Source organism: Bos taurus, chromosome 19 (assembly GCF_002263795.3).
Source record: "Bos taurus isolate L1 Dominette 01449 registration number 42190680 breed Hereford chromosome 19, ARS-UCD2.0, whole genome shotgun sequence".
Classification (NCBI taxonomy): Eukaryota; Metazoa; Chordata; class Mammalia; order Artiodactyla; family Bovidae; genus Bos; species Bos taurus.
In genome coordinates, this window is record NC_037346.1 from 17,190,505 (window position 1) to 17,214,840 (window position 24,336).

The following is a 24,336-nucleotide window of genomic DNA, read 5'->3' on the forward strand; positions in this document are numbered from 1 at the left end:
GAATGCCTGAGACGCCGCATTCACTAAACCTGCACCATAAGCTTTTCTGTAATGATGAATTCTCTCTGGCGTCAGGCAAAGCCGAAAGCCACAGGCACCCCCGAGGACGGTCTCCTGCAGAACTGTGACTCGCACAGACACAGCTCAGGAAAAACTCTGAGCATTGATTTCTCTCACGTGACTATGCTGTGTTTGCGGGAGGATAGTAGAATCTCAGAATGTTGGGCTGGGAAAACCCAGAGAGACCATTAAGGACAGGTCCTTGCCAAACAACCTCCTAATTTTACTGACAGAGAAACTGAGGCCCAGGGAGGGAAGGTTGCTTTGGCAACTGGTTTGGCTGCCTTGGAGTGAGAGCTGTTGATTCTGTTGGGTTCCAGCCTTGTGCCCGCCCAGGGGAAGAGAAATCGGCCCTCCACCTCCCTCCTCAAAAGCTTGAGGGCTATTAGGGAGTAAGCAGGTCAGCTGATGATTACAAGAAAGTGTTCCAGAAGTGCCAGCATAAAACACAAGTCTGGACGGGCATGCATGTGTGCATGCTAAGTCGCTTCAGTCGTGTCTGATTCTTTGTGACCCGATGGACTGTAGCCCGCCAGGCTCCTCTGTCCATGGGATTCTCCAGGCAAGATTACTGGAGTGGGTTGCCATTTCCTTCTCCAGGGGGACCTTTCCCACCCAGGGATCAAACCCGCACCTCTTGTGTCTTCTGCACTGGCAGGCAGGTTCTTTACCACTAGCACCACCGGGGAAGCCCACAGGTCTGAACACCAGGGTCTAAAGGCAAGAAGGAATGGATGAAGGAAGCTTCTTGGCTGAGGGACACAAACTGAGCCTTGAAGTCCAGGTAGCTGGCTGAAGACTGAGACGCAGGAAGAAACATCGGAGCAGGAAATAGAAGAGCAAAGGTGGAGAGGCTATGGGAGCCCAGTGGTTTGGGGGAGGATGAAAGGAGAGACAGGAAGGCAGATCACAGAGGGTCTTCTGCAGAAAAAAGGAGGTTGGATTTTACTGGGGAAGGTGGTGATGTGACTGAGGCTGCATTTTAGAAAGATCAGCTGGGAGTCAGACTGGAAGGGGTGCATAAGAGGTGGGGTGTCCAATTAGGAGACTGCTGCAATGGTCCAGGAGGGAGCTGAGGACAGTCGCAACTGTAGAGTACAGGGAACACCTGCATAGTCGTGGCGAGATGGAATCAGACTTGCTCACCCATCCAATAGGAGTAAAGGGAAAAGGTGCGTGTATGCTAAGTCACATCGGCGGTGTCCGACTCTGTGTGAACCTATGTGAACTGTAGCCCTCCAGGCTCCTCTGTCCATGGGATTCTCCAGGCAAGAATGCTGGAGTGGGTTACCATGCCCTCCTCCAGAGGATCTTCCCGATCCAGGGATCAAACTCATGTCTCTTACATCTCCTGCATTGGCAGGCAGGCTCTTTACCACTACTGTCACCTGGGGAGCCCAAAGGGAAAAGGAAGAGGGATCAATTTATCAGGTCTAAAATTTAAGAATTCAGGTATCCAATGTTCTCTGAGTTGTGAGCTGAGTGTCCACATAACAGCTAGTAGAGGTGAGATACCATGTACAGTCTGATGAGTAGAAGCCACTGTGCTCACTCATAATGAACCTTCAGTGTGAGTAATTGAGTTCTGTTAAATAAAGTATTGCCACAGTAGATGTGTGTGCTCCGTAGCTCAGTCACGCCCAACTCTTTGCGACCCCATGAACTGTAGCCCACCAGGCTCCTCTGTCCATGGGACTCTCCAGGCAAGAATATCGAAGCGGGTCACCATTTCCTACTCCAGGGGATTTTCCCAACCCAGGGATCAAACCCACATCTCTTGTGTCTCCTGCATTAGCAGGCCTATTCTTTACCACTGGGCCACCTGGGAAGTCAAAGCAGATAAGAGAGGTTCACTGCCGTAGCAATCGACCCTTCAGTGTGAACAGTTAAGCACAGTGAAAGGATATTTCTCCTTCGTGTTGTAGTCTAGTGCAAGTGACAGAGGAGCCCTGCTCAGTGCAGTCATTCAAGGATCCACCTTTCTCCCATCTGTGGCTCTGTCCTCCTCCCCTAGGCTCTCAGACTCATCACTCCTTCTGACATCAGCTGTGGAAAGAGAGAGCACATCTACTCTTAACCATCTCAGCCTAGGAGAAAGAGTCCTACACGCCACCCAGAGACACGTGCATTTGTGCTAAGGCGCTTCAGTCATGCCCAGCTCTTTTTGACCCTATGGACTGTGTAGCCCGCCAGGCTCCTCTGTCCATGGGATTCTCCAGGCAAGAATACTGGAGTGGGTTGCCATGCCCTCCTCCAGGGCATCTTTCTCACCCAGGGATCGAACCGGTGTCTCTTATGTCTCCATCATTGGCAGGCAGGTTCTTTACCACTAACGCCACTCAGAGGCACAGGGGGATGGAAAAGCCCAGCAGCCCAGGAGGAAGATGAGCCTTCCAAAACGGAAACACACAAGGTCCAGTTTACCCTTGCAGTGGCTCCACAATTCCAGCACATGGCACTTTCTTAAGATGCTCCAGATACTTACTGGAGCTCAGTGAGGTTTGCCCAGCCATTCCTGATCCAAAGACCCCAAACAGACAAGGGTGCCTCAAACCCTGGGCGTCACTGAACATCCACTGCATTCTGCGTCCTGGCCCCTCTGTCTTGAGACAAGGGCTCAGCTCTCCACCTGCCAGCTTCCCAATGCCCAAAGCTTTCTGTTCTCCACGTGTTCCTCCTAATAGATGGCTCTTCCCTTCCGCACCCACAGGAGACTGAGGTTCTAAGGCAGTTGTCAAGAATTACCGCAGCCCAGAGAAAGGACGGGGAGAGGGAGAGTGATTCATCAAGAAGACTTATAAGCCGATTGGGCAGCCCATGATCAGAGCTGTTTAGCTACCCAAAGGGATAGCAAGATAAATTACAGCCGGAAGAATGAACAATTACAGCTGTGGCCTCTTACATTGTGAAGGCTTGTTCCAATCACCTGTCACTGGGCTTTTAAAGTTTAGGGAGAAACGTTTGGAAGAGGGGGTGCCTGATTCTGTGTTTCTATCTTGCTTTTAAACAACTGAAGGATGGGTTCCTGGGAAAAAGGGCGAGAAGGATATTTATAAACGAAATCTTTTCCTTGGGTTACTCCTTCAGATCTTTTTTTTTTTCCCACCAATTCTGTTTGATTTCTAGCGGGTAATGGTTCCCAGCGCTGGCTGTCCATAACACGGGCTGAGTGCTTTCTCTCTCGCCACTAAAGTCACTGTCAAATGGCTAATGAATCATAAACAGGCATGGCAGCATGCACATGTAGCTGCCACTTAAAGGACCCTGGCTAAGCCCTTTGTGAAAATCGAGGATCCTTGAATCATTAAAATAACCCCTGCCCTGGTTCAAGGCTGGGTGACTTTTATAGACAGGATGCTCTTAAGGCAAACAAAATTTTCTGGACTCTTTTGCCAGTGACGAAGGCCAAGATCTCAGCTATGTTGAGTACCTGCTCTGTGTCCTATAAACAATGCACTGGATTCAGTTCATATATTATCTCATAAAAGCTCTCCAGGACAGAGACAATAGGTAACTGATACTCAAAGAAAGTCAATGTTTTGCCCAAGGTCGCCAAGCTAGCACTCAGTGAAGCTGGGTTTCAAGTTTAGGATGTCTAACTCCAAACATAATTCTTTCTGCTCCCAACACAACCCCCAAGTAAAGTGCCTGTCTGTGGGCTTCCCTGGAGGACCCCAGAGCTGAGTCCATTTATTTGTGTTTTTGCAAAGTTCACAGAAAAGAACTTCTCTGGTGGGTCCAGTGGCTAAGACTCCATGCTCCTGATGCAGGGGCCCCAGTTTCAATCCCTGGCCAGGGAACAGGATCCCCCATGCTGCTGCTAAGACCAAATAAATAAGCTCCCAGGAAAAGACAGAACTTGAAGCCGCAGGGCTGTGGACAGTGCAGTGGTTGACTAGGTATACGAGATCACCCTGCCCTCACAGGTGGCTGGGCGATAACCCAGAAAGAGGTCTAGATGGGGTGAGGGAGCGGGAGGCAGCTGGCTCAGTTGGCGTGGGACAGGACCAGGAGTCAAAAGACTTGGGTTCTTGTCTAAACCCTTTCTCTGAATTGCTGGATGATCACAGGCAAATCATTTTGCTGCTGTGAGCCTCAGTCTCCTCATCAGTACAGTGGTGATAATATGGCTGTCTCACATTGAGAGAAAGAGGATGCCTTCTGGAGAGCCTCCCTGGGTCTCTGAATGGGTGACCTCTCTCAAAGGGCAGTGGCCATCACCTGGCATTAGACAGGGAGGGCTTCCTTGGAGCGGGGACCACAGGAGAGAGGTGCTAGGTTTCAGCATCAGGCTGTCCAACTCTGAATCCTGACTCCATCACTTCCCAGCAGTGAGATCTTGGGCAAACCTCCACACAACTCTGTCTGAGATTCCTCCTCTGTATAAGAGGGATAACAATGGTACCCACCTCATACTTTATCTATGCAAAGTGCTTGGGCCAAAAGGTGTCTGTCCCACTTCCTCCCTGCCCCCAGCCTCCCACTCTCTACCATGATGCCATACACCAGCATGCCCACCACCATGCGGGAGGGCTGAAGCCGTGGAACAACCTCAAGGAGCTTGAACGGGAAAGAGCTTGAACGAGGATTGTTCCTCTTTGAAAGGCGAGCAACCCAAGGCTTCCTCATGGTCTGACAGTTTGCATCTGTTCATCTGTGATGTTCCAGACTTGCAAGGGAAGGTTGACTTCAAAGACCACTTTGTCAAAGCAGCAGGGAAGACATCAGAGCATTTTGTAGTTAAGTCAATATCGCTTATGGTTTCTCCAGATGCGATTTCCAAAGCCTCTGAGTTGGGGAGGAGGGAAGTGGGGTGGGCAGCACAACATTTTGGGGTACCAACTCTATGACTCTATTCATGAACACCCCCTGGGTTTGGAAGATCCCTGTAGAAGAGAATGGCAACCCACTCCAGTATTCTTGCCTGGAGAATCCCATGTACAGAGGAGGCTGGTGGGTTATAGTCCATGGGGTTGCAGAAAGTCAGACACAACTGAGCAACTAACATTTTCACTTTTAAACACACAGCGGGTTTCCCAGGGAGCTCAGTGGTAAAGAATTCACTTGCCAATACAAGAGCCATAGGAGATGCAAGTTTGATCCCTGGGTAGGGACGATTCCCTGAAGGAGGAAATGGCAATCCACTCCAGAGAATTTCATTGACAGAGGAGCCTAGCAGGCTACAGTCCACAGGGTTGCAAAAAGTTGGACACGATAGAGCTGACACGCATGCACACACATGTGAACTTTACAGATAAGGACACTGAGACCTGTACAGGGGGGTCATGCATCCATGGTCATCTAGAGTCAGGATTCGACACTAGCTCTGATCGACCCCAATCCAGACCGTGGTCCTTCAGGAACACAGGAGAAGGGATGCTGCCAATCCCTGTTGCCAACCAAAAGCTGCCCTCTCTTACCGCTTGTCTCCAGCACAGAGGTGCATTCTGCCGGAAGGCCAGTGGGGACTCAGGAGTGGCTCTACGAGATCTGTGATCTGGGGAGTTTTCCCAGTAGCCACATTCGGTAGAAGGAGGACTTCCACTGAGGTCTTCGTATGGGTTATTGACATCTTAGTTGCCATCCCCCATGGGGCTTCAGGTTTGAGGCCAAGGTCTTCATGCCCAGCAGAGTTGCCTGCCCCCATTGTCTTCCCTCACCTTCCCATTTGTTTCAAGCGGGCCTGCCTTGAGCCTTGGTACCACCAGGGGCAGCGGTGAGCAGGGGATGTTGTCCTGCAGGGCTGCAGAGCTCAGGTATCTGGCCCTTCTCCACCCGACCTGTGCTGAAACTCCAAAAAGGGGAGGTGTCCCCTGGGTACAGTTCCATGGGAGGATGCATCTAGAGCTCCTTCATACACCAGGGCTCCTCAGTCTCCATGCTCCCTTGTTTCATACACCCTCAAGCCCTGACAAGTAGATAATTATTCCCATTGTGCCGATGAGGAAACTGAGGCTCAAAGATATTTTAAAACTTGCCCAGGATCACATAGGAAGTCATAGCAACAGCTGCCGTTTGTTGAGCACCCACTGTGTGCCAGGTACCAGGCATGAGCCCATTTAGAATACTTCATCAAATCTAAGACAGCGACAGCTGCAGGGGCCAGTATTATGTTATGTGCCTGTAAGAAAGAAAAACACTACCACGGATGGGATGGTAAGGTCTTACAGAGGGGTTAGGATGTGGGGAAATATGTGTCTTACAATTAATGAAATATAAACATTCTTACAACAATGAGATAGGCATTGTTACTCTCAACTTACAGTTGGGGGAAACTGAGCCATTAAGTGACAGAGCTTGAACCCCAAACCAGGTCTGCCCGAGTCCAGAGCCCAGTCTTTTAACCACACAGTCCTGCCCCCGAGTATTGATTAAGTCCTTGCTCTGCTCCAGTGCCATCTCTCTGCTAGACCATCTCTTCAGTCTCCATGGAGACTCGCAGGAAGGTACCAGTGCCCCCTTCTAGAGGTGAAGAAACAGCTGAGAATTAGAATCCGGAGCCCCATTCCAAAGTCCACTCTCTTTTCTCAATATCATGTGTATCCTCTGACACTTCGTGCCTCTGCAACCCCTATCAACTTAAAAAATATTCACAATCTAAAAGTTGAGAGTTGTGTTTTATTCGGTGGGAATTTTTGAGGACTCCAAGCCCAGGAGAAAGCATCTCAAGGGACCTGAGAGAACTGTTCTGAGGAGGCGAGGGCAGGAGCCAGGTGACACAGAAGTTCTGCAACAAAGGGCAGGTAGTCTGACCATCAAAAGATTGGTGTTAATTAAAGGAAGCCAGATATCTCAAGTTGTGGAATTGAGTGCTTTTCTGTGTATGGGAAGATGCAGGAGTCTGGGCTTAAATGCAGTCGTTCCTCTCATATGCATCTCAGCCATCTGGGGCCAGTATCCTATGTTTTCACACCCTGAGCCCCCTTGGGCTCACCCTAAGGAGTGACTGCAACCTGGTGGCTCTTAGGTCACAGGTATTCTTCCCCTTCCTGAGTGTCCTTAGGGCTCACCAGATGACGGTGGAGGGCTGGAATCGCTGATGATGGTGACATTCTTGTTTACTGATATGGCAGGAAGTACTCCATATCTTATCCCCAAGCTCTCTTTTCCACGAGCCCATGTGGTGTCCTGTGTGGACACTGACATTGACATTCCCTCAGTGGAAAGGTGAGGGTGAATGTCCTTCTCAGGAGCCAGCCCGTAACGGATACAAATGACTCTGAACTCCAGAGGCTGGTGGTGTATCGATCTTTCCACTGTAGTCCTTCCTAATGGTCTAAGCACTTAAGATGATGTCTATGAAAGGGCAGTGTGTCCCCAGTTCCCCCTCAAAACATTTCCTGGACGTACCCCGTAGACTGTAACTATCACTGGGATCACCAGCCCAGCCATACAAAATTGAAATCATTTAGTGGAAAAGAAAGGTTTCTTTAAGCTTGTAAAGTACTCTGACTGTGTAAAAAATGTGGCCCAGCATGCTGGCGATGGTGGCATTTCTAGAGACGACGGCCAGGAAGTCACAGTTTGAAGGACTGATAGGTAGTGATAGATGAGATTTTATGAGTATAATGAGCCCCCCATGAATATTAATTATTTGGGGAATGATGGAACACAGTGTGGTGTTATAAACAGCCTAGATGCAAAGCAGGTAGCCCTCTTTGAAAAAGTGCTTAAGATTCAATTAAATGTGAGTCCAGTTGGTTCTTCCCAGGTGGCACAGTCGTAAAGAATCCGCCTGCAATGCAGGAGACGTGGGTTTGATCCCTGGGTGGGGAAGATCCCCTGGAGAAGGAAATGGCAACCCACTCCAGTATTCTTGCCTGGGAAATCCCATGGACAGAGAAGCCTGGTGGACTACAGTCCATGGGGTCACAAAAGAGTTGGATACAACTTAACAACTAAACAACGACAAGTTGGTGCAGAGCTGAGCTGGAAAGATCAGACCTGAGAACTCAGCCCCAACCTGAGAGTTAAGTGGCTCAAGAGCATAAACTTTAGATCATTTTCCAGGATCCACATTTATTTTTATTTTGGTCCATGCTGCATGACTTAGTCCCCCAACCAGGAATCGAACCCAGAGCCCAAGGCAGTGAGAGCAAAGGAGTCCTAACCACTGGTCACCGGAGAAGTCCTCCATCCACACATTTTATGCCTGTAAATGTCCACCATCCCCACACTGGGAAGTTCCAGGAAGAGGATAATAAAAGAATTTTATGGCCCCTGTTGTAGGCATACAGAAACTCCCTGCCTACCTGCTGCAGAGCCTTCACCATACAGGGTCACAGCCCAGGGAGGAAATTCCCCCAGGCTCCCGAACTCGGGCATCTAGGGTGGCAGCAGTGCCATCCCATAGGGTGAAGGCGGCGGCCGCTCATTCTGATCCCCTTGCTGGACTTTCAGAGGCCTCGGGTGGAGTGTGGAGCACAGAGGTATCACAGGGCCCCCACCCCCACCTCTCTGGAGCCGCACACTCGGTCTGTGCAGGGGCTCAGCAAGCATCCTGTCTGTCCATATTCAGGGCTAGGACATGTAGCGTGCTGCTGGGTCAGCTGGACGTCCTCCTAGCTGGTTCAGAATCTGCTTGAGGGCCGATGGAGGGCTGAGGTGGGGATGGGGAGGAGGGGATGGGCAAGTGGCCCCAGTGAGGACTGGAGGAGGCAGAGGGCAGAGCTGGGAGGGGCACCCTGTGTTCAGCCCACCCCACCCCCAGCACCCACTCACGCACACTCCCAGCCTGGGTGGAAGCCACACCGAGATAATAGACCCACAGCCTTGGCCTTGACCGTACAGAACAATTTACTATTCCATTTTGCTTCCAGATTTTCTTGGTCTGTGATTGTGATTTTTTTATTCCTCCTCAGACACCACCCCCACCCCAACTCTGTGCCCATCCAGATGTCGGGAAAGTGGATTCTGGATGGAGCTAAAAGCCAAAACTGTAGCAAATGCACTGAGATACCTTCACTTGGAGAAAAGCTGTTAGGTGAACGTTTCACCCTGGACCCAACTTCTCTTTCAAATACACCCACTGAAAAGAGCCGGGTTGTAAAAGGCCCCCATTCCAATAGAGACTGTGCATGGAGGCCAGTTCTGTGGCCCTACAAACACATTCGAGACCCCAGCCCCAACCCCCTGCCCTGTCCATTGGAACAGGAATGTTTTCATTATTTATAAAGCTGCTGTAATTCAAGGGGAGACAATGGGATGATGGTGCTTGACGGCCAGCCAAGGAGGGAACCCAGGCAGGGCTGTAGTAGAGGGAGACAGGCTGCTCCAGGTCCTAGAGTGCCCTCTGGTGGTGACATGCACACCTTGATCCATGTGAATCTCCCGCTGTTGCGCAGTGCACGCCCTGCACAGCTGTGCACAGCAGTTCTGAGATGGTCTAATCTAACAGAGCGAGTGATCAGTCCCTCGTCTGGCCTCTCCAGCTGATGATACTCAGAGGTAGACATTGGACAGAGGGATCTTCTTTGAAAGATGAAAATACTCCCAGGGTTTAAAAAAGAAAACAGAGGAAGTAGATGAAGAGGAGGGAAAGAAAGTTCAGGGCAGAATCTGGAGCTCAAAGGGCCACTTTCCAGCTTATGGAGCTGAGAGTGTGAGTCAGAGAAAGGAGCTGGGTGAGTCAGGACCCCCTAGAACCATGTCACGAGAACCCCAGCAGCACTGAAGTCCAGGGGAGAAGCTGCCAGGAGCCCAGGACAGGAAAAGACAAGGATACTTATGCCAACAACCTGCCCAGGGTTGGAGGGAGTAAAGAAAACCCGAGGCTCTGAGTAGGATGGTGCATGGTCCAGGGCAGGCCCAGAGTGAGTGGCCAAGCCAGGCTGTGTGCCTCCAAGCTCCCTCCTCTGGATAAGACCCCCTCCCTGCCTGCATCCCTACGACGCTTCCCCTCTCCCTGTTTCAACCAACAAATCACACACCGAGACAATTTGCTGAGAACGCGCTGCCGGCACTGACAGCACCCGCCCAAGAAATTGTGTCCGGATGAAGATGCAATGATAATGGTGTGTCGGCATGCACAGACACACTTAAGCACGCTCTTCTGCCGAGGCAGCTCTCACCCCTGGGGAGTGGAGGCAGGGCGTGAATCCTGCAGGGACTGCTGCCTCCCCGCGATGTAGATGCACTGCAGGCGTGGGAGTCACCGTAACAAGGATGGAGAATGTTTCAGTCACCCGGGGCTGTTCCAGGGCGCTGAGCAAGGCACACCGGCCGACATTCGCCCACAGGCACTCTTGTTGCCCTGCCAGAGGCTCCCCCTCCAGGCCAGGACTTTCTTTACCTCTGGGCCTTGGCCTGGGCAGGTCCCTGGACCCAGAACACCTTTCCCACACCAGATCTAATGAACAACAGTCTTTCTAGACTCAGCTCGCAGGTGACCACTGCCTCCATAAAGAGTTTTCTGACTTCCGCCCCCACTCCAGGTTGGTCTGGCTGTGCCCTTCTCAGTGTCCCCATGATTCCTATGCACTGTGGCTCCATTTCAGCACATGCTTCGTTAGGTGCACGCCTGTTCTTTCTAGAGTGTAAGCCCCCAGGTCATAGGAACCAGGTCTTATTCATCTTTGTAGCCTCAGTTCCTCCTAGCTATGTTCCTGGGACAGATTTATTGCACACTTGCAAAGTGAATGAGTGAGTAAGTGGGTAGAAGGATGAATAGATGGACAACGGATGGATGGATGGAGACTAGATGAATGGATGGGTGGAGGGCGTGGATGGATGAATGGGTGTTGGTAAATGGATGAATGGATGGATGGAGGGAGGGATGGGTGGATGGGAAGTTGGTGGATTGATAAATGGATAGGACGGATGGAAGGATGGAGGCATGAATGAAGGGTGGGTGGGTGGATGGATAGATGGATGCATGAATAGATGGATGGAGGGAGGGATGAATGGAGGGTGGGTGGATGGATGAAAATAATAATGAAAACATGATATTTTTATGCAAATAAAACTGCACAAGACTGTCCACCCCATGACACCAAAGCTGGAAGATCCTTGGAGAGCTTCAGAGGCATACCTAGAGCCAGCAAAGCCCAAGGTGAAACTCATGCTAGAATGAGGAAAGCTATAGTCTTTTTTTTAAAAATCCTTTCTTTTTTGAGTAAACAATTCACATTTTTTTTGCTCTTCTCACATTCTCTCCCACTCACAGACATTTTTGCAATGGATGTAACCTCGTTATTTTATTATTAGTCATAAACCATGGGTAATTCGCTTTTTAAATGGACTTTGTTGCTTGCTGAAGTGCTGCATCAGCCACTACTATGACTTAGTTTCCCGCCAGCACAACAAGGAGCTCTGTGTGTGACCCCTCTGCAGGTCCGGGGTGTTGCTCTATTCCACTGGGTGGATCCTCCTGTGGTCCAAAGGGTCTGAATGCCAGTCAAGGATTTTCCTGCACAAGAGGGCAGGCTGTGGTTCCCATTCCCGCAGGGAAGTCACATTCTGTATTTTATAAGGCACATACTAAGTCTTATTCAATCTATGGGAATGTTTAACAGCATGTAGTTTGATGGTTTCTACAGATGAAGCTTCCCCAAAATACAACATTTCCTCTCGGTTCTGATTTCACATCTGTGATCGATTGGTGATGTCTGCCAGACACCAGAGTCAGGGCAGGAGTGCAGTCACGATGTTTGCCTTATAGATCACACCTTATACCATACTACACCTGGGGGTTATCTATTCCCAGATGCTGCAGGTGAAAAAGCTGTGTCCCCTAGAGAGGACAGTAGGGTCAGGCACCGCCAAGGTCAGCTGTCTCCTGAGCACCTTTCAGGAGCCTTGCAGACAGACAGACCTGAATTTGACTCCTGCCTCTCACTTGTTAGCTGTGTGGTGTTGGGCAAGTTCCTGAAGTTTGCTCATCTGTAAAATGGGGAGGATAATGTTTAAGTGGCAGAGCTGTCGTGAAGGATAAACTGTCCAATGAACCTATGCAGTATTTCCCATGTCTGTGTGGCACAAAGGGGGACCCGAGAGTGGGCTCTTGTCCAACACTAGGAAATGAATTGTCCGAGGAGACACATGTGCTGTCAAATCAAGAGACTTTACTGGGAAGGGGAAGCTGGGTGGAGCGCAGCAGGGTAAGGGAACCCAGGAGGACTGCTCTGCCACGTGGCACACAGTCTCCAGTTTTATGGGGATGGGATTAGTTTCCAGGTTGTCTCTGGCCAATCACTCCGACTCAGGGTCCTTCCTGGTGGCGCACGCATCACTCAGCCAAGATGGATTCCAGCAAGGAGGATTCTGGGAGATTGGTAGGACGTACAGCATCTCCTTTTGACCTTTCCTGAATTCTTCCCGTTGGTGGTGGCTTGTTAGTTCCGAGTTCCTTACCAGGACCTCCTGTTGTAAAATAACTCATGCAAATGGTTACTATGGTGCCTGGGCAGGGTGGGCGGTTTCAGCCAGTGTTTCCCCTAACACTGGAATCTGGAGAACCCATGCTCCCATCCCCAGATCTCTGCCACAGTCTCCACCATCCATCTACACACACACACACCCCGCCCCCAGTAACTGGCTCTGCTTCCTGTGGACCCCGCCCACTGCAGTATTAGGCAAGGCAGGATAGGTAGTGACGAACGTGCAAATGGTTGGGTTCTACCTCCAGCTCTGTCTCTTACTAGTAGTGACTGTAGGTCTCTTTTCCACTCCAGTCTCCCGAGATATATTGCTACAATGGAGATCATAAAAGTACCAACCCCACAAGCTTGTTGTCAGGATTTGAAGAGTCACTCCAAGTAAGTTAGTAAGGGTTCAATAAATATCAGCAATGTCTATATCATCAATTAGTCGACCGTGGGTCTTCAGGGCTAGTAGTTCTTACTCACAAAGGGTCATTGTGAGGATTGAGACACTGTTCTTCTAAGCACCTACATGGGCTCTCCAGCCGGGACCCCAGCTCAGTCTCTCTGCGGTGACTTTGACTTCTTCCTGGTGCCATCTCTCCTACTTTGACCTTGGGGGCTGAGCTGTGACTAGAGCCGCAGGGACAGGAGGCAGGGATGCCTCACTGCTTCTGCGCTGCCTACAAGGACCTGTTTCCCCTGAGACATCAGAGCTGCCTGTTACTGACTGATGGGTGGATTTGATTTTCGTATTTGATTTGATTTTAGTATTGTTTAAAAGGAGCACAATATAATCATTTGTGAACACACTTAAATCACTCAGCAGGATGAAATAAAAACATCAAACCAAAAATCACAGCTCAGAAAGCAGGCAGGCTCTGATTTCCTCCTCCATCTGGCTGGGCCAGGGGAAGTTACTGTTGTAGTGGAAGGTGGGAGGGCATGGGTAGGACCAAGGGGGACCTCATGAGTCTCAGACCACCAAAGACTTAAGGCCCCAACCATCACAGATGGGATGGGGCTTCCCAGGTGACACCAGTGGTAAAGAATCCGCCTGCCAGTGCAGGAGATGCCCAGAGATGCAGGTTCCATCCCTGGGTCAGGAAGATCCCTTGGAGTAGGAAATGGCAACCCACTCCAGTATTCTTGCTGAAAAATTTCATGGACAGAGGAGACTCTCGGGCTACAGTTCAAGGGGCCGCTTAGAGTTGGACACGACTGAGCACACACGCATCGCCCCATAACAGATGGAACAGGGAGGCCCAGAGAGGTTGAGTGACAGGCTCAGGGTCACACAGGAAAACCTGCCCTCAGCCCAGGACTCAGATGTGATTCGATGCTGAGCCCACCTCAATGTAGGGCTCGCAGGGACCAACATGAAGGATCCTCTGCTCCTGCTGGATTGGCTCTCCAGCCGCCCACACTCATCCTCTGTACTGTGGCTGGGAGAAAGCAGGATGGTGCAATTCATTCATTCATTCACTCATTAATTCATCCAGTTAAGTACCAAGCACCCACTATGTGCCAGGCCCTGTATTAGAGGCCTGAGAGCCAGTGAATCAGGAAGAGCTAAGACTGTGGCTGGAGAGGCGAGATGCCTATTAGGACAGGCACGTGGGACCAGCCGCCTACTGACACCTTAAATGAAGGACTTTCATAAGCACTTCCCAAACCTAAGACTCAACAAACTCAGGAAGTACTGCAAGCGAAGCTCTTCCCACCTATTGTCTCATTTTGCCCTCAGGGAAGCCCTGCTCCTCACAGAACATTAGCTCTGTTTTGCAGAGAAGGCCCAGAGTAGCTAGGTGACTTTTCCGAGGGCACAGAGCCGGTCCCTGAGGGTGCCATGCTCTTCCCGCTGGGCCCCAGCTGTGTGGGCTTGGGGACGAGGAAGGGAACAGGTCTCAGGGATCTGGGAACATGCCTTCAGGTGGTGGCAGGAGGGGTCTGTGGCAAACAGGAGCCCCGGAGAGCAGGTTCCCCGTTGTACTCATCCGTCTAGCCCCAGCGCCCACATTGTAGGAGTTAATGAAGAGCTTGCTCGACCGAGCTGGACCACTGGGCTCTGGTGGGCCACAAAAGCCCCTCTGAGCCTTTGTTAGCAGCCCAAGCTGTACCCTGACGCCTCTTCCCTGCACCCCAAGGACAGCCCCCTCTGGCCAAGCACTTCTTCATCCGCAGGAGTGAGCTGAACACTCCTGCCGACTGTGTTCTCTGCAAAAGAACTCACAAAGGGGATTTTTCCCTTCAGCTCAAGGCGGTTATTCCCAGAGTGACAGCTTCCCACCGGCTCTGAGCCAGGATCCCTCTGGCCTCTTCTTAATCAGTTTCCCCAACACCCAAAGGGAAGAAAACACCTTCTGAGCCAAATACTCAGACTCGATTGATCATCTGAGAGCAGCCCACCCTCTGCCCACCCTTTCTCCCAGTTTGTATCAAATAAGACACAGAGGCTCAAAACCTGGAAGATTCTGGAGGCGTTTCAGCAGCTCTCTGGTCCATATGCCTTGCTTTATGCAGCAGGAAAGTGAGGTTCACAGGTTACCACTCCTGCCTGAGGAACCATGTAAGTCACTGGAACCTCACGGGGTGTTCAAACTCTGCACTGTAAGCCTTGGGATTCCTGCGAGATGCTTGGGGGTTGCCGCAAGGGCCAGGAGACTGAGTATGAGACTCTGGGCTCCCCATCCCCTACCTGCACCCACAGCAGCTCTTCTTTGCTTGTTTATTATATTGGTGTTCATGTCATATTTGATTTGAAGGGAGGGAAAGTTTTATGGCTTTTGAAAGTCAGGAGTTTTGCAGTCTGAAAGACCTGGAATCAATGTAATCTGTGACCCAGGGAAATGGGGCATAACCCGACTGAGCCTCAGTTTCTTCATCTGTTTAATGGGGATAACAATATCAACCTTGCTGCTCGATGAGAAGATAAAATGAGAAAACTCAAAGGGCCGGCACAGAGCCTAACACATGGACGGCACCCAATAACGGGGCTTCACTTCTTCCTAGAAGCCCCAGCAACGCTCCTCTCACGACGCTACCTGTTAATTTCACTTCTTACACAATCACGAAGAAACGGTCAAAACCACAGCGTGCTAGCTAGCTTCCCAGTTAATCAAAGGTTGATAGAGATCCCAGAGAGACTTCAGAAGTAACAGAAAATACATGTGCATCACGAGTCGTCAGGGTGTGTTTCTGCATTTCTGGTCAAAGCACGGCAGGGGTCTCTGTTGCCAGGTCACTGTACAAGGTGAGACAGAGCCCTGGTAAGGAGATAAGATGCCAACAACATCTTCAGTTTATTCAGATCTGTTATTCACCAGACACTCTTGGAGATGTTTTCCTCTTATTACAGAACAAGGCAGAAAAAAATCTTAACATTTGGCTTTAGAATTCCACCCAGGGAGGAAAGTGCGTTTCCTTGAGACTCCATAGGAGAGGATGTTGCCACGCACCAAGATGTCACAGGATGATGCAGCTACTTAAGAATATGTGGGTTCTGCTTCTGGAAAGGATGGCAAAGCAGATGAGGAGAGAGGAGAGCAGGAGGGAGAGAAGGAAGGGAAGGAGGAACATGGAGAGGGGTTAGGCTTAGGCAAGGAGAAGGGGCTTTGCTCTGATGTAGACCCTCCTCCAACTCTGACATCTTCCATATAATCTAACACCCTGGGAGAATGGGCTTTCATGAAAATGAATGCGGGGCTGAGTTTTGCATCCCATCCATATGACCCAGAACAGAGACCGGAAGACATCAGCCAAGGGTGACAGCTGGCTTACACACACCTTGTGTTCAAAACCCACAGTGTCCCTCTGAAGTAGTTAATATCTCAGGGTGTTTCTCATGCAGAAAGGGCAAGTCCCCCACTAAGCAAATGGCAGAGTCAGGATTCCAATCCAGCTGGGTCTGAGCACAGAGCGCGTGCTCCTACGATGGGTCCTCCCAGCAGACAGGGAACCAGGATCCCAGCCAGGTGGGTTACCGAGGAAGAAGTAGAAGCCAGGCAGTTCAGAACAAAGACCCCAAGCCAGCCCTGGGAAGGAGCCGGCAAGAGAATTCCAGAGTCTAAAAGGATTGGGTCCAGGTGATCATGGTGTCCAGTGCCTAAATCAAAAGACCAAGCGGCTGACACAACAAAAGAGTCGGGTGGGTGCCAGCTAAGCTCAGTGGGCATCGCTTCTTGTCTCCCTCTTCCTGTCTCTCTCCTCTGGTCTTTCCTACCCTTTCCAGGAGTAGGAGGAACATATTAATATACAGTCTCATCACTGTCCCAGCGTCCTCCCTAAAGGGGCATCGTAGCCAAGGCCTTAGAGTGTGGGTTGCAGACACAAGGAAAAGGCCAAGGGAGCTTAGCAACTGGTGGCTCAGTTCAGTTCAATCGCTCAGTTCAGTCCGACCTCTTTGCAACCCCATGAATCACAGCACACCAGGCCTCCCTGTCCATCACCAACTCCCGCAGTTCACTCAAACTCATGTCCATCGAGTCGGTGATGCCATCCAGCCATCTCATCCTCTGTCGTCCCCTTCTCCTCCTGCCCCCAATCCTTCCCAGCATCAGGGTCTTTTCCAATAAGTCAACTGGTGGCTCAGAAAACAAAGAATCTGCCTACCATGCAGGAGACCCAGGTTCAATCCCTGGGGTGGGAAGATCCCCTGGAGAAGGAAATGGCAATCCACTCCAGTATTCTCGCCTGGAGAATCCCCTGGACAGAGGAGCCTCGGGGCTGCAGCCCATGGGTTTGCAAAAAGTCGGACTCGACTGAGCCACTGGCTGACTCCCTCCAGGCATCTCTGACTATGGGCAGCCAGGCTGACTGCAGCGCCACCTGCTGGCACACCTCAGAATCTGCGGGCTGGGAGAGGCTGGGGAAACCAGCAGCTGAGGAACAGCATAGGCTATCCCAGCACAGGGAGGGTGCAAACACCAGTTTCTCTATAAAATGAAAAAGTCTGTGGAGAAAGGCCTCAAGACAGTGGAGCAATGACAGGCAAGCACCAGGGTATTCTATCACAAAAGTTCTGGGATCTTGGCTTAGCTCATAAATGTAAGCAATTGTGCAAAGCCACTGGTTCCATGGCATAATGGGGGTCGGCGGTGGGGGGAAGCTAAGGATGGATGAGTTGTCAAGTAAAGGCAGGAACACTTTAAGACTCAATCCTGAGCATCTCTCCTCTATCCCTGAGCTGGCTCATCCACCCAACAGCTTCAAGGTCCACCAGAACCCTCCCCCCATTTACATCTCCACCCCAGATCTCCGTCCCCAGCTTCAGACCCCTAGAATAGCTGTCTGAGTACCATCTTGACTTGGATGTCTGCATTGACAGGAGTCTGTATCATAATAAACCCAACACAAAATCACTTGAGCCAAAAAAGGAGGGAGATTTTCTGGTCTGTAAAACCAGACTGTAAGGACCGCGGAGGTGGGGCTGGTCTATTTGTTGAAGGAACGAAAGGGCAGAAAAGCATGAAGACATTTGTTAGGGGGAAGAAGATAGGAACCAAGTCTCAGGGGACCGACTAGCTGCTGGGCATTTATCTCATTTAGACCGATGAGGAGGCTAAAATCTGGGCCTGGAGAATGGGGGTTTCATCACTTATTCAAAGTCACAGAGCTAGTCCATGAAACAGTGGGATTCGAGGTTCTGTCTGACTTGTTCCACTGTCTCTGATTTTCAGATTAAAATTATAGATGTAGAAACAGACTCACAGACTTAGAGAATGATCTTATGGTTACCACAGGGGAAGGGATACTTAGGGAGTTTGAGATGGACATGTACACACTGCTAGATTTAAAATGATTAACCAACAAGGTCTTATGGTATAGCACAGGGAACTCTGTTCAATATTATGCGGCAACCAGCATGGGAGAGGAGTTTGAGGGAGACTGTGTATGTACGGCTGAGTCCTTTTGCTGTGCACTTGAAATTGTCACAATGCTGTTGATCTGTTATACGCCAATACAAAATAAAAAGTTTAAAAATAAATAAAAATTTAAAATTATAGACGTAGGGTCTATGGCTAGGCATAAGGGCTTAAGAGATTTTTGAATCCCCAGTGGTACCTGCAATGCTTGAGTCTCTCTCTTCCCATCCCAGCCAGGTAGTTGTATGGTTTCTGCTTGCACACCCTTCATGATGGGGAGCTCACCCTCAAGAGAGTGATTTTATTATTGAATCATAAGAGTAGGTTGCAAAGTTGAGACAGAGTGTATCCTTCTTCAGCGTTAAAGAAGGGAAGGCAGGGGCTGTGCCTACCGCCGTGTCTGCAACATCAATCAATGTGATCGCCCTCCCCACTTCCCTCAGTACACCTGTTCTTGTGTCTGTCTTTCCCTGGGGATTCCAAGAAACAAATCTAATTCTTCTTCCCGGAGACAGCCCTTCAGATATTTGAAGACAGTGCTTCAGGGTCCCCCTGAGGCATTGCTTACCCAGGATAAATAGTCCAACCCACTTTCAGACACCCGTTGGAAAGCAAGAGTTGATGCTGTTCACACTGCAATTTTCCAGCTGCTGCTGTGGGAGGCTTCAGAAAAGCTGATGGGACGAACGATAAACCAGCCCCTGCAGGGAAGCCACAGTATCTGGATCACGCGTGCATGCGTGCTCAGTCATGTCCAACTCTCTGCAACCCCGTGGACTGTAGCCCGCCAGGCTCCTCTCTCCGTGGAATTCTCCAGGAAAGACTATTGGAGTGGGTTGCCATTTCCTACTCCAGGGGATCTTCCCCACCCAAGGATCAAACCCGAGTCTCTTGCATCTTCTGCATTGGCAAGAGGATTCTTGACTACTGGTGCCACCTGGGAAGCCCCAGGTCTGGATCATGACCTTTGCATTAAAAAAGGGCGGGGGTGACTAACCCTGAACAAACGGTGGCCCATCCACAGAGCTTCACCTGCTACATTCTAGGTTCATCCACTGTGGGAAACCGTTTTAGAGGAAAAATAAATGAGTCTCTCCCAAAATGATTTTACATCATTTTAGACCTCCAGTCTTGTCAAAAGTCATTATGAATTCTTCCCAAATCCAGTTTGTGTGCTTATGGATCCAATAGTGAGCAACTTGGGGACCCAGTCCATCCTAATCATACACTATCAAACCTACTCGTCAACCCTCCCAATTTACAGATGGGGAAGCTGAGGTCCAGAGGAGAGCAGTGACTTATCCAAAGTTGTTCAGGAAATCTGCAAAATCCTGGTCTGCTCATGAATTCCAAAGAAAGATGAGAGAGTAATGCAAACCTTCAGGGGAAAGGAAGAAGAAATGAGCTGTAGGAAAAAACAAAAGAGAAAAGCTCTGAAAGGTCCTCTCTGGAGTGTTTTTCTCTCTCTCTTGTGTCAATTTCCTATAGAGACACAGAGACAATGTAATAGTACATATACAAGCAAGGTTGAAGTCAGAGAATCCTGGGTCCACATGCTGACTCTGCCAGTGACTTTGTGCATGACCTTGGACAGGCTACTTAACCTTTCTTTTTATTTTTTCTTTTATTTATTTACTTGACCATGCCGTGCGTCATGCAGGATCTTAGTTCCCTGGCCAGGAATTGAACCACACCTACTGCAGTGGAAGCGTGGAATGTTAACCACTGGAGTGCCGGGGAAGTCCCTATTAACCTGTCTTATACTCAGTTTCCTCCCAAATAAAATTATAACAGGAACATCTCCCTCAAAGGAATCCTGAAAGCCTTAAAATAAAATATAAAGAGATTTTTGGTTCTCAGTTACGGTGGAGCAACTTTTACAAGGCTAACTAACCCTCCTGGAACTAACAGTTATAAACTCTAGGCAAAAGATTTCAAAAGTACTACTTTATGGGAGGGAGACTAAAAACAGGGAGGAACTGGAATGTTTATACAGACCTTGAAGGAAGGGAACCACCCTGGATGAAACACACATTTATCAATATTTATCGGATCGCTCCTTTCAGAACACATCAACTTCTAAGGAAATATTATAGATATAGCTCAAGCAGAAAGCAGTCATAATGGAGTTAAAAAGTCTCAAGCCAGAGTTCAGGGTTGCCAGAAAAGCTAAAAAATGGGGAGAAAAACCCTAGAAAGGAGGGAGGGACCCACAGAGCCCTTATCCCACTTCTCTGCTGTGGAGAAATGCAAGACAACAAATTGTGGACGTGGGAAGATGCAGCTGGGATAAAAGACTTTGAGAAGATCAGCATTTATAGGGAAGGTTATAAAAGATAAGATAGGAAAACTGGTTTTGGAGCCAGATGTTGAAGGCCTGGGAGGTCCTTGCAGTTTAGGCTGTCACGCAGTAGTTGATCAATTAATTGTTTATTAATTGCATAAGTGAATGAAGGATGTGTTCCACTGAATGTGCCACTGGATGTGTTGCAGCTGAAGCTCCAGGGCTGACTGCTGACCCCTGCTTCCTGTCTTGCAGCTCACATACCTGCCCCCGCCGTGGGGCGAGTGCCGGTCCTCCGAGATGGGGCTCGACTTCTTCCCTGTTTACAGCATCACCGCCTGTAGGATCGACTGTGAGACCCGCTACATCGTGGAGAACTGCAACTGTCGCATGGTCCACATGCCAGGTCAGTGCCGGGGGAGGGCGGCCACAGGGCACCCGGGACCGCCTGCGACCTTCTTTGCATTTCTCACCCGATGGGACACTCTTCACCCGCTCCACAAGGATGCCAAGGGATGCTGTTCTGGGAAGACGGTTATTTGATGTGCAGACATTTCGGGGGCAGGTGGGAACATCCAGTCTGGCAACCAAGGCAATATTCCTGGTCTCCAGAGTGGACAGAAGCTTGGAGAGCATTCCTCCCAGTGTTCAATACGTTTGCTAGCTGCTTGCTCTTCTTCCCTCCTAGAGCTTAGTGACCACATATCCAGATGCTTACAATTCTCCCATCCTGGTGTGGTACACATTCAGACACCCAGATGTTTATTGCTTTCCTCCAGGTATTTCCCTTCTTGCATACAAATGTCTGGCACTCTTTCAAGTGGGGCAAGAGTCCATCAGCCAGCAAATGAACGCGTGTGTCCTGACATTTCTGTTGTCAGACTAACAATGCACATAGCCATCACTAGAGGCAGTCGGCTTGTCACAGCTAGCAGGGGTTGGTGCTGACTGGGGCAGGAAGAGCTTGATTGAGGCTACAATCAGTGGCCTTGGCTTCCAACTCAGCTCCCGCCACATGACTACTGTGTGACCTGGCACAAGTTACTAAACGTCTCTGTTCTTACCTCCATCGTCTTTAAAACACAAACGTTTGCTGTGAGGGTAAAATTAAGCTAAGATATAAAAATGCTTTGTTGGGAATCCCCTGGAGGCCCAGTGGTTAGGATTCTGAGCTTCCAGTGCAAGGGGGCCTGGCTTTGATCTCTGGTCAGGGAACTAAGATCCCAGAGTGCAGCCAAAAAAAAAAAAATGCTTTGTCAATTGCAAATGTCAGTGGTGACTGTGTTAACACATGGGGAAAGGGAATTGAGAGTACTGCTGACTGAAGACCTACTATGTGCAGGGAACTTTACTATTGTATTTCATGGCTATTGTTTCATGATTATATCATACTTTAAGTTTATCTAACTAAATCCTGACCTTGGACATTTCGCTCATTACCAATTGTTTTCTGTCATAACCAATGCTGAAATGAACATCCTTAGAGCTAAATTCTGAACGATTGCATTAGGAATCAGTAATTTCTCTAGTAATCTAAATTTAGGATTATCAATCTTTAAAATTGCCTCTGAGAAGCAGGCAAAGACAGAATGGAATAGAAGACAGAACAAAAAGAGAAACATATCAGTTACATTCTTATTATTAGAAAAGAGGAACCATTTCAGTTCTTCAGCTCTTGGGGAAAAAAGTGTTTAGGGAAAAAATAAGAGGAGGATATTGTGGTGAACTTTGACATTTGTTGTTGTTCAGTTGCTAAGTTGTGTCTGACTTTTTGCGACCCCATGGACTGCAGCACACCAGGCCTCTCTTGTCCCTCACCATCTTCCAGAGTTCACCTGAGTTCATGCCCATCAAGTCGGTGATGCCATCCAACCCTCTCATCCTCTGCCGTCCCCTTCTCCTTTTGCCTTCAACCTTTCCCAGCATCAGGGTCTTTTCCAATGAGTTGGCTTTGACTTTAGCATGTGCGAAAAGAAAAAACAAAGTTTCTGGATTTCTACAGAGACCAGAGAGAATCGAGCACTGGTAAATGCTATCTGGGCATCCCTGTGGCTCGGTGGTAAAGATTCTGCCTGCCAGTGCCAGAGATGCGGGTTCACTCCCTGGATTGGGAAGGTCACCTGGAAAAGGAAATGGCAACCAATTCCAGTAGTCTTGCCTGGAGAATTCCATGGACAGAGAAGCCTGGCAGACTACAGTCCACAGGATCACAAAGAGTCAGACACAACCGAGAGACTAAACAACAAACACGCTACCGGCCTGATGCTCAGACTGCGTCACCGGCCAGTGAGGTTTCCCCATGGAACCTGAGCCCAAGCAGGCAGGAGAGATTTTAATCGCTCCCCACATGACACTGTTACTGGCATCTCAGTTATAATGTGGAATGAAGGGCACAGCAAAGAGGAGGCTGACCAAGCAGCCTTCCTCACCTACGGCAGCATGCTGTGATGGAAAGAGCCCTGGGCTCGGGAGCACACAGACCTGGGCTCCAAGCCCACCTCCATCACTGCAGGCCTGGGAGAGCAGGATACTTAAACCTCAATTCTCTCATCAATAAAACAGACACTGTAGTTCCTATTTCCAAAGGTACCTAAGTGGGTTAAAGGGGACAATGCATGCCCAGCGCTTAGTAGATACTTGCCACTGCCTCCCTATGTCAACACTTTCCTTTCACCTGTATGAACCAGGCTGTCCGACCTGGGGGAAATTAGCTAGATGGCTCCTGTTATCACAGAGAGGATCAGAGCACAGTCTTCTGGTCCCCCACTATCCCCTGGCAGTCCTGATTGACAGCTGCCTTCTGACTGTCCACTGGTGAACTGCGACCCTTCCCGAGTACCCCGATGCAATCCCTTCCCCCGGCCCAAGGAGGGGAGGGGTTGCTGCCTGAGTACCTCTCCCTGTCTTTCTTCTTTGCAGGGGATGCCCCTTTCTGTACCCCTGAGCAGCACAAGGAGTGTGCAGAGCCTGCCCTAGGTCAGTACCAGGGGCCCAGTGGAATGATGGGGGTGGGGGCTGCGATTGAGACCTTGGAGCCCTTCCAGGTGTGGGAAAGGGAAATAGGGAAGGGTGAGGGGGAAAGAGGCTGGACAGGGTGGCATCCCGGCAGGGACAGGAGAGGGAGGTGGAGAGGAGGAAGGAGAGAAGGGTGGGCGAGGGAACTGATGCTAGTGATGAGGGTGGAAACCCAAGTAAGGAGAGAAAGGAGGCAGAGAGGTGGGGACAGAGAAGGAGTGAGTTTTGGGGCCGCAGAGAGCACTGAGGAATGCAGAGGAGCAGGCAGAGATGGAGATAGGATGGACAGTGGGCACCGAGTGGGCGCTAAAGGAGCTTGGCGATATCTCCTGGCACACACCCTGGAGGTTATTCCCAAGCTGTCCTCTCTGCATTGTTCCCTTGAGCCAGGAGAGGTGGGGTCAGGCAGAGGGGTGAGGCCCAGTGTGCATTGCTCAGGGACACAGGGGAGGCACGAGCACCCCCACCACGGCCTCTGCTCCTGGGGGTTTGTTGGCCCACCCCACTTCCCACCCCGGGAACCTTCCAGTGACGGGGATCACACCAACAAGCTGCAACCCCAGAGCGTGACCCACTCCACACGCCCGCCTCTCCGGGATCTGGGAAATGATTTACAAGCAAGACAAGCAGTGGGTATTTAAGTCATCCGGACTCAAGTTTGTTCAGCAGTTGTACTTGCTGGATCTAAGTCGAGTAGTTCTGGACTCGCATGTCCAGATGCCTCCAGGAGGGCTGGTTGGAAAGAGGGACTTCT

The 24,336-nt window shown here is 50.0% G+C and overlaps 1 protein-coding gene across 2 annotated transcripts in view; it reads left to right on the forward strand.

Moving 5' to 3' along the window:
* The window catches only part of ASIC2 (acid sensing ion channel subunit 2), a 1,206,384-nt gene that overhangs the window by 1,167,930 nt on the left and 14,118 nt on the right, over positions 1–24,336 (forward strand). For both annotated transcript variants that reach the window (NM_001076484.1, XM_024980482.2), the window contains 2 exon segments: positions 20,823–20,973; positions 23,487–23,543. In NM_001076484.1, coding sequence (NP_001069952.1) covers positions 20,823–20,973; positions 23,487–23,543 — 208 coding nt within the window.